We start from the raw sequence: 10,649 nt of genomic DNA, 5'->3' as shown, positions 1-10,649 counted from the left end.
TTACTGTGGTAAGAAACGGTAAAAACTGCATTTTATAAGGAAAACACTCTCCGCCTGTGAGCAAATCCAACCCCCCCCCCCCCCCCCCCACCACCCTTTCCTATTCGTTGGAAAAAGTACCCTGATGACCAATCAAAAAATGACATGGCAACATGGCATTTAGTTGTTTAGGAAAGGGGGAAGTTTTAGGAGTGACGGCGGTGTTTTGAGATGAGAGATTTGCCACGTTTAGCGCAAATCTTGTGTAGTTAGTGTGTAGTGTAGTCAATAGTTTTGTTGTGTGTGTCAGAACAATGAGGCAACTGCTGAATGTTACAGGTGTTACAGCAGTGATACATCTGTTGTCAGGCCTGCAGGTATCAGGCTGTTGTTCTCCTTTATCTCATAGTGGACAGAAATTATTTTTTGGAGTGACACAAATGATTTGTGTGGCATCAGATTTGATGCAGAAGTAACTATATAATTAATTACCCAACATTGGTCATTATATACTGTATTTTGCAGACAGAGAGTTACAGGACTCTCTCCCAGACCACAGACTCATAATACAAGACAGAGCTTTACTGAAGTTCAAGTTATTTTTACTTCCAATATTGTTAACATACTACACAGGTCATGAACAAGATTTTTTTAAAATTTCATGGTAAGTGGGCTAAAGCACTTAATTAAAAGTAGTCTAACATAAATGTAAATGCTGTAATTTTATTATTTTAATTAACCATGTAACTTGAATGGATTCGATGCTGCTGTGACCACAGTGCACACGTCTGCTGTTACTCACAGTGGTCCAAGGGGCCGCTCAGGGAGTTTGTGTGTTCGCTCAGACACATGAAAAATTAGAGGGAACATTGCTTGTTACTACATTAAACAAGTGTAACATGAAGTTAAACTTGTGTAAATAACAAAGCAAAGTAAAAAGCTACCTATTCAGTGTACTTTTCACTCACATTTAGATTATATCGACTATGTACAGGGCACTGGAAACTGTAAATAAAGCTTTACTTATTTATATTATTTTGAAAAATAAAGCAATATTACATCACTCTTATTCTATATTTTATTTTATTTTTCTTTTCTTATTCTACTTTAAATGCTGCTTAATGTTCACATTAAGATTATATTTCTGGTTGTTTCCATAAATCTTGACTTAAAGAAAGTCCATCCATCCATCCATCTGGGACCCGGTCACAAAAACCCCAGTGGTATTTAATTTTTTTCTGGGGACAGCATGACAACAGCTGTAATGTTTCAGTTTCAGTTCCAGTTTTGATGTTGCAGATGCATTGTCAGTATTTTATCATTACTTTTTAATAACATAGCTCTTTTTTCTGTGGGATAGTTCTTGAAGTCCTGCTGGTGCATTTAACTGAGACAGGTCTGAGGGTTGGTCGGTAATCAACCCCTCCCAAACACACACACACACACACACACACACACATACTGGTAAAGGTGAATTGGAAGGACAATTTTTTCAAACAAGATTTTTGCAACACTAAACGGACCCCCCTTTCCGCTTGTGCTAGATAGATGAAGTGCATCTTTAAAAATCCCATTTGAGTTGTACAACACAAATCTCACTTCAAAATTGTGAAAAACACACCAGAACTCAAAATATAAGAACCTGACAACATGGTGTAATAAGAGGACAACACTAATTAGGTAACTTGGCTCCTCCCCCTGACATGAACAGTAATTGTCAGGGCTAACTTTATTAACAGGACAAAGGCCATACACATACACAAACATGTATTTTGTGTGTATTAAAAGGGCAACAGGTGAATAAAAGGAACAAATTGAGTGCATTTTACAAAAACAGGATTGTTTTGTTAACAGAAATGAAAATAACTGGCAATATAAAATTATATGTCCTCTTAGATCAGATGCACTAAAACAGTGTCAACAAAATGAATTTACCAATCTTCTAATAGTAAAATTCTAAAATAAATAAATGAGAAACCAAAACATACAAAATATCTTTTGTAACTCCTCCAAGAAGTACTTTGGAGTTATGTAGACTCCTCTACATAGGATTTTCTTTTTTCTTCAACGACACGCCCCGATTCCTCAAATCTCTGATGTTTTGAATAGAACGACCAGCCAGAGCAGGATCTTCTGCAGTTTTGCATTGCTGGCATTCGATAATAGTGGCCAGTTTTCCTTTTTTGATATGTTCGCCAAAATACTTCATTATCGCAGCAACCTCCGTGGGAGACCAAGGATGCTTTTTGACCCTCCTTGCATTTTCCAGAGAAGCTAGAAGCAGAAAAAAATAAATGTAAACAAACTACTTTTTAAACAATTTTTAAATTAAAGGGGACGTATTATGCTCAATTGTGTGAGTTGACATGGTTGTAGGATGCAAAAATATAATGGCGATAATCGGCTTCCTTCAAATAAGCCGAAGAATTGAGTTCTGCACGCACTAGTTTTACAGCCCTGCTAAGAACAGTTAGTGTTTAGTCTACACAGCCCAAAGACGGCCTTTGCATTGTCCACGAGGACAGGTGCTGAGGCTGTGATTATGCTGGATTGTGCAAAATACACTACCTGGGACCTAAAAGAGCTCCTTTTTTAGTTGTTGAAAACCTACACTTAAGGAGTCGGGAGGCAATTCATAACCAAATATACATACAAAAGCAACAAAAAAAAGTGGGTTTTGCATAATATGTCCCCTTTAAGGTGAATTTGTTGTAACAGTGTTTCTTTGGTATAAATCCTGTAATGCTGACTGTTTAAATACTTATTACAATGGATGAATACATTTATTTAAATGTAAAATTCTGAAAGGTAGCCCACATTAAGTCAGAATTCCAATAAATAGCTATGGCAAATCACTATGGATGGAGAGCATTTTATTCCACACACCGTTATACAACAAAAAACATGTATAGCATGATATTGTAATAATTTGAAATGTATAACATATACTCAAACATTTCATATATAACTGTCTGACTCAAATGTTTATTTAAAAACAAGGGTGGACCCTGCCTGACCATGAGGTGGGCCTTCAGGTTTTTTCAGTGAACATAATTTTCTTCAAGACGTTCAGGTTACAGCCCACAATTAGCCAAACCAGCCCAAATTTTCCAATATTATCCAGATTCTGCCTATGGGAATAAGATGATGTTCAGAGTATGGAGATAATGTAGAAGCCCAATGGTTGAGGAATCCTCAAAATTAAAAACCCAAATCATAATATGTTCTCATTGCTTTGTTTATTAATTGTTTTGGTGCATTGCTGTTTTGAAAATGATAAGTATTTAAATGTATTACAGATTAAAACAGGCATAGGGAAAGTAATTTAAACATTTATCCCATTACTTAATACAAGGTATTGTTCCACATTGAATGTGATTTATGTTTTACCTTACCAAGTAGGTTAATATAATTGTCTAACCAAGTTGTAGAATTATGGTACGGTCCCTGGCAGAAAGATGAGCATAGTCACCATACTGGCTTGGGTGGTGTGGATAACTGGGTTCAAAAATGCATGAAGTTTACATTTGTGCTTAAGTGACTTTTGTATGCATGTCACCATTTACCAGATTGTTCATTTGTTTTCTTCTTACTGCTTGGCTTCATCTCCTTGTTTAGTATTCTGTTGGGTTCAATGACCTTACCCGCTCCATTTTTACTTTGTGCTGAAAAACAAAACAAAACAGTAAGCATATATTTGTTGTATTAAATCTCTTATAATGTAATGTCAAATGCTCCTGAATGTGGTCAAGCAACTAATGGACCTTGAAATCTTGAATATGGTTTCTAAGATAAATCCAGAGTCGCAACTATGACTTTTAGTTTAAGGTGACACATGTGAATGTGGAATATGGCTAGAGCTATTACAGCTGATATTAAAAGATACAAGGCTGAATTTTTCTCCAAACAAGACTCCGGTGTAGTGATGGGATTTCCGGCTCTTTTTAGAGATCCGGCTCTCTCGGCTCGGCTCACTAAAAAGAGCCGGCTCTTTCGGCTCCCGAACCGGCTCTTCAGGTTATTTTGTTGCTTTCATTCATTTATTATTAACAACAATATAAAATTATGCACAAAATGAATTACTAATGTTTAAAAACGTGTTTTCTATGTATATATGTTCATTATATAAATCTGCTTTTATTTATTCACTCCACATAAAATTTAAAAAATAAATTATAAAATACAAAAACCTACCATTTACAATTTAACTTTTAAAATTTAAACTTTAAATTTAAAAATACCAAGTGCCCAGTGCTCAGCTCAGTGGGTAGACACACTGGCAGCTTCACTTATATCACACTTAATTCACTGTGTTTTATCTTCCCATCGCACTGATGAGTGGACAGTTTTCAGGTGCCCGTGCACCGGCTCTATATGATATCCTTTTCTTGCAGACTCTACACTCTGCCTATGTATTGTCAGTAAAATTTAAATGGTTCTAGATTTTGCTTCTTTTCTTGGTGTCACTCATTTTCTTTACTCCACCTTTCTAATGTGACGACATTGTCTCTTGTTGTTGCTCCCGGCTCTCTTTCTCTCTCTCTCCCTGCTGCTCTTTTCGTGTGCTACTGCTGTTGCGAGTGTAACTACCGCCCCTAGCTCCTCCCTCTGCTCAGAGGCGGGAGGGGTGCAAACGCAAGGCTCTGTTTGCGCCCCTCCCGTCTCTACTCAGCGCAAACACAAGGCTGACGTGCAGCGAAAAAAGTGAGAGAGAGGGCAAGAGAAAGTAAAAAAAAAAAAAATCCACGGCTCCCAATAAGGAGCCGGCTCGCATCGTTCACTTCAAAGAACCAGCTCTAAGAGCCATTTCGTTCGCGAACGACCCATCACTACTCCGGTGACTGGTCAACTTTCCACTCACCACTGATTTACTGTAGAAAGAGGATGAGAGCGTAGAGGGAATACTTCAGAAGCGCAAACCAGGTAAATAAAGAGTAGTAGATCAGCCCTCCACACACCAACTATTTTCATCTCTCTTGATTAATCTCATCTCCTTCTGTCTCCTGCAGGGCAGCTTCCTTTCTAACATCCTTCAACAAACCTTCCTCACTGTCCCTTGTTTGCACATGCCCAACACAACCTCAACCTGGCCAATGTAGAACAATGTAGACATTTTTTCCAACATGTGCAGTCCCAATGATATTGTTCTTCCTAATCCTATCCATTCTCTCCACCTCAAAAAGAATCCCAGCATCTTTGCTTTCCCCAAACTCACCTCCAAGAACTGCAATCTATTAAGAACTCTGCTGCCCCCTTACTCTACTGCACTCACTCTAGAGACTATATCACCACATCCTAAAAAGAACATTACTGGCTGCACACTGACTATAGTATTGAGTGCAAACTCCTAATCAACTTTTAAGCCTTCAACAACCTCGCCCCCGCCACCCTGAGGGATTGTCTTTACTGTCACTCTCCCACAACACTGCTAACACTAACCTCCTTACCCCCATCATCAAAATCATAAATCTGAGGGTACAATCCTTTGCCACTGCTAATTGCACCCTCTGGAACTTCCTCTGCTCATTAGATTCTCTCTAGAACTTTAAATCACAGCTCAAAATCACCTGTTCAAACTAGCATTTCCTACCTGACCATCCTCCAAAACTGACCTTTCTATTCTGTTGAGCTGGTCTTTAGAAAGATCCTTGACTTTCTTTAAATTACCATTTGGACAAAGGTAAAAATCACTGGAAAAATGATAGTAATGAATTATCTTTTTTTTTTTTTACATAAAGATAGCAAAGATAGCAAAAGTGTCTAGGAAGTAGTTACAAAGGTAAAAGCTTCAATAAATGATGACAAACACATACCTGGAGGTTCCTTGACAACTTTCTTCATCATTCTAGTATCTATAGAATCTGTAATAAAGTCTATTAGTCATGTGATTTCATAAATTGAACAAAGTTGAGACTAATCACATTGTACTTACCAATCTGTGGATATACAAGATTTCCTTCATTGACCTCACGCTCCGCTCCGACCTCCTCACGCTCCGCTCCGACCTCCTCACGCTCCGCTCCGACCTCCTCACGCTCCGCTCCGACCTCCTCACGCTCCGCTCCGACCTCCTCACGCTCCGCTCCGACCTCCTCACGCTCCGCTCCGACCTCCTCACGCTCCGCTCCGACCTCACTTTCTTCACTTGAATCTGTCAACTGTAGGTTATCTAACAAAATAAAAGATTGTCTTAATGAATTATAAGGTTATAGTGCAGGAAACGTGTATAATTCTTAACCTTAACACCACTTTACCTTCGATTTCAATCTCTTCAAGTGTTTTGCCTTGAAGGCTTTTGAGAGACCCTTTCTCCATGGCAATCAGTAGTTTGGATATTTTGGCAAGCTGGGTAGTAGCCTCTGGAAGTCTATAATATTCGCGATGAACACGAATATCATGACCTAGGAAGTTGGCAACTTGGTCTAACTCGTGATTCTTGAGGTTTAAGATCTGAGACAAAGTTGCGACATGTTTGCGCAACTGCGTTGAACGTAGGTGTTCAGGGTTTTCAGCCCCACATTCAGTCGCATAAATCCTCAAACAGTCCTGTCCTCTGTAGGGAGTCAGACAATGAGGTCTGGCAAACAGGAATATGTTTTCTGCCAGAACACCACAGTCTTGTCTTTTCTCTGTCAGCCGTGTTATGGCATTCACCATGTCTGGTGAAAGTAGCACTGCAACCTTGCGTCCTCGTTTACCCCTCAATTCTACACGACTGAAGTGTTGACAAAGGTAAAGTTCAAATTTTGTCAGTCCAATTGCAACATCCTTGTGCAGGGTACTAGTGTCTCTCTCCTGGAAGCCATTCAGTGTCATCTTTGAAATTTCTCCCCCTCTTCTCCTGTTAAATAGTATTACATTTGCCATGGTAGCTTTACAAAGTTCACTGTATGATTTTGGTGAACTATGCTCTTCCAAGTCCTTCAGTGCTTGTTCTGTAGTCTTCTCCAGATGTCTATGAAGACGCTGAACATCTTCTGTGAAAGGAAGTGTGGAAGGCTTGTTGAAGTGCCGCTCGTTTAGTGTGGTTAATGCAGTATGGGAGATGAGTTCTGACCACTTTGTAGCATAAAGGGTTTTGAAACTCTGGGTTGACTTTATCAGTGCACTGTCTTCTGCCATCAGTGCTCTGCAATGTATAATATCACAGACTTTCTGCAGTGAGTGTCCCAACTTTAAAGCAAGGCTTGGAGTCGAGTAGCAGTTCTTTTCTTCATCATACCCACACACCTTCTTAACAGCTTTGATAACCACATTGAAATTTGCAGGTCTTACAGCATCCTCAAAAGTGTGTATTGAGCATTCTTTCCGAAGTGTGAGCAGAAGTCTTCCACATTCTCGGAGTGTCTGGCGAATGTAGTCAAATTTGGTGGGATCTTTCCCATGTTTGTTAAAGAATGATTGAGCAAGCTGAAGAATAGAGAAGTCACTTCGCACAGTAGAAGTTATTTCATCATCTTTCATGACAGCTAATATCTTCCAAACACCGGGGGAAACTTGCTGACACAGAGCTGACTCACTCATACAGGCCAGGGACAAGACCTTTTTTCGTCCCCCCTCTGAATTGGCCTCCACTGGTTTTGAAGAACATTTACGAACATGTCTCCAAAGATCTCTTTTAAGATATAATGCCTCGCAATAAATGCAGTGAATATAGTCTTTTCCTTTGTAGGGTTTTTTTGATGTGCGTCTGGTTTTTAATGATCCAATCCCACTTGCGATGACCTCCGAGTTATGTCTGTGGTTTCCTTTGTTTCGCAGCTTAGAAAGCATTTTCAAACGGTCTTTGGACTTCTTGGGAAGACTTAAAACTCGAGCAACATCTGCATGTGATTTCTCATGAGTTTTTAAATGACGTGTAAACTTTGTCTGTAGTTTTCCACAAATGTAGCAGTATGTTTTGTTTCTTAGTGAGGAGGATGTTTTTAAGGAATCTTCAGCCGTAGTATTAGAGTCCTCAACAATGCCTTCAGCATCAGACTTTTCTGCTGTGGCAATAACCCCTGATACGTCGAGCTGTCTTGTGCCAATTCCATCTTCAGATATTGATTCGGCATCTTCTGAAATTCTTTGTCCTACTCTCTCTAAAAAACTTTCTAGGCGAGGTCTTTTCGTTTTGCAAGCAGATTGACTGCTGGAGATCTCAGAGTTCTGTACTTGTTTGCAACTTATATTTAAAGGCTCTGATTTGTTGTCCCATGAGCTGTCTGAGTCAGCTATAGAATCTGGCACATATTCCTCTTCTGATGAAGCCCCCTCACTTGAACTATCTTCACTAAAGACCTAATAACAATCAAAAACACAAAGTAAGACTTTGTTTACCTTACATATTTTACTGAGAAGAATTCTGCAAAAACACTTACCTCTGGAAGAGGTTCAGTGAGGTTCACCTTGTGGCTAACATAACATCTTTTGTGCCAGGACTGGTAGCAAACTAGACAGAGAAAAATTAAGTTAATAAAAGAAAGGTAGTTAAAGCCGCTTTCCCCAATTTAAAAAAACAGGCTAGATGGAAGCATAAACACAGTCAAGAAGGCTCCCCCCTCCCATTGGATATTATCCATAGGCCACACCCCCTGGTGTGCTTTGCTGCTAAACAGGCCAGTGCATAGTGTGGTGGAGCCATGTTAATGTAGAATTTAAGGAGTCAGGAAAGACTGTTCTATCGTTTTTCTGGACTGAGCCATGTTATTGGCTGATGGTTTTAGACAAATGCAACAGAACCACTTCATTTTTTTTTCTTTAATCTCCAAACAACATTTATAGCTATGCTTTGTTAAAATGTTGTTATGAACATGAAAAAAAAATATGTTAAGCTAACTTGTTTTTGCAAATTGGGTATAGCAGCTTTAATAATGACATGGTAAGTAAATATGTAAAAAGTGCAGATGTAAAAGGTTCATTATGAACATATATCATATTTACTTATGGATTAGTTTTTATAGTGTTCCTTATGGATCATATTTAAGATATTCTAATGTACCCAACCTTCCATAATTAAATAATTACCTTCACATCTCACACCACTCCATTTCAGAGGCGAAAAAGGTCCTCCACATGCAAAACATTTTTCTAAACTTGACATTTCGTCAGGGACTAGATCATGATCGCAGTCCTGTTTGGTAAAAAAAAAAACAAAAAAAAAAAAACAGTGTAATCAAAAACAAAATTCATACTTTTGTGATGTAAAATATCACAACCAAATAGTTGTTTTGGTTCCTCTTTAAAAAGGAGTTAAGGACGGAAGAAAAAAAAAAAAAAAAAAAAAAAAAAAAAAAAACAGGTTCAAGTGTTACTAAAACTATTAAATCAATTTTTGTAACTTTTGCAATGCAAAATTTAAAGGGAAAAATACCTGCTGTATATAGATCAATTTTCAAAACAATTTGTTCTTCTAGGTTTTATATTATGGTATATATTACAAAACCACAATGAAAAGAAAATTCATTGTGGACCCACAACACCCAAAAAAGATTAGACTTACAATTTGTTCTTTCTGAAATGAGAAGATGTGTCCAAAGTTTTGACTGGGAGTGTAAAAAAGTATAATTAAATCATGAAGTCATGAATCCATCAAGACATAACGGATGGCCTTTACACAACAATGTTACATAAATGTGCTTAGCATTAACAGGAAAGAGTTTAGCGATTGTTTCGGTTGTATTTACATGCTCCTTCCTATAGTAAGCTTCATTCTTGCTCCTTGATCAGCTGAAATTCAAATATGCGATCTAACTACATCAGAGTTCATTTCAACCAAGCCGAGAACTACGTCTTTATGCAAACCAGATTTAGGGGTGGGGTTTCATACTTCTTGTTTCAAATCTCAGTCCTCCTAATGCGTGCATCTTACTTGGTCAAGATAACCAAGGACCCACATACCTCAATACTGCCTAATAACTAGCACCTCAGTCTACAACTAAAACAATCTGACACTGAAACTCCAATTTACCTTTGTTGCGTCGTTAGGAGAGGAACTGGCTGCATTCTCATCCACAGCCTGAGATGGCACCATGTTGGATTTCTAAAGAAGAAGCGTGAATAATGAATGGCAGTCTTTGGGTCTAGCCAAGATGAATACAGTCCTCCTAATGTCTGGACCTGTCCAGTTGAGTATTACACAGGACCCGTGTGTGTATGCACAATTGCCAGAGTAACTCTCATTGATCTGAATTCATTTCTAAACTCAGTCCTCCTAATGTCTGGACCTGTCCAGTTGAGTAATACACAGGACCCGTGTGTGTGGGCGCACTTGTAGGTAGAACTCAGTTGTTTATACTTCCTGTTTCAAATCTCAGTCCTCCTAATGCGTGCATCTTACTTGGTCAAGATAACCAAGGACCCACATACCTCAATACTGATTAATAACTAGCACCTCAGTCTACAACTAAAACAATCTGACACTGAAACTCCAATTTACCTTTGTTGCGTCGTTAGGAGAGGAACTGGCTGCATTCTCATCCACAGCCTGAGATGCCACCATGTTGGATTTCTAAAGAAGAAGCGTGAATAATGAATGGCAGTCTTTGGGTCTAGCCAAGATGAATACAGTCCTCCTAATGTCTGGACCTGTCCAGTTGAGTATTACACAGGACCCGTGTGTGTATGCACAATTGCCAGAGTAACTCTCATTGATCTGAATTCATTTCTAAACTCAGTCCTCCTAATGT

General features: G+C 38.7%; 1 protein-coding gene across 1 annotated transcript; it reads right to left on the bottom strand.

Moving 5' to 3' along the window:
- Window positions 1-1,421: 1,421 nt before the first annotated feature.
- On the bottom strand, window positions 1,422-7,914 carry LOC146580698 (uncharacterized). The gene is made up of 5 exons (XM_085267480.1): window positions 6,234-7,914; window positions 5,912-6,148; window positions 5,793-5,840; window positions 3,546-3,644; window positions 1,422-2,253 (listed from the first exon to the last, which is right to left on the bottom strand). Exons 1-5 carry the CDS (start codon window positions 7,750-7,752, stop codon window positions 2,021-2,023), a joined length of 2,136 nt encoding a protein of 711 aa, XP_085123606.1. The 5' UTR covers window positions 7,753-7,914; the 3' UTR covers window positions 1,422-2,020.
- Between the last annotated feature and the right edge of the window lie 2,735 nt (window positions 7,915-10,649).

This window comes from Mchenga conophoros, linkage group LG3 (genome assembly GCF_057382185.1).
Source record: "Mchenga conophoros isolate Kocher_MC1m ecotype Shallow Benthic linkage group LG3, M_conophoros_male_GT1.1, whole genome shotgun sequence".
Lineage (NCBI taxonomy): Eukaryota > Metazoa > Chordata > Actinopteri > Cichliformes > Cichlidae > Mchenga > Mchenga conophoros.
This window is presented reverse-complemented; position numbering and strand designations above follow the sequence as displayed.

Excerpts from the sequence above, each read along its gene's own strand:
- LOC146580698 (XM_085267480.1), bottom strand. The coding sequence starts at position 7,752 with ATGCTTTCTAAGCTGCGAAACAAAGGAAACCACAGACATAACTCGGAG. Across the intron at positions 5,841-5,911 it reads TCTTGTATATCCACAGATTG|ATTCTATAGATACTAGAATG; the intron begins GTAAGTACAATG and ends ACTTTATTACAG. Across the intron at positions 3,645-5,792 it reads AGTTGTCAAGGAACCTCCAG|CACAAAGTAAAAATGGAGCG; the intron begins GTATGTGTTTGT and ends TTTGTTTTTCAG.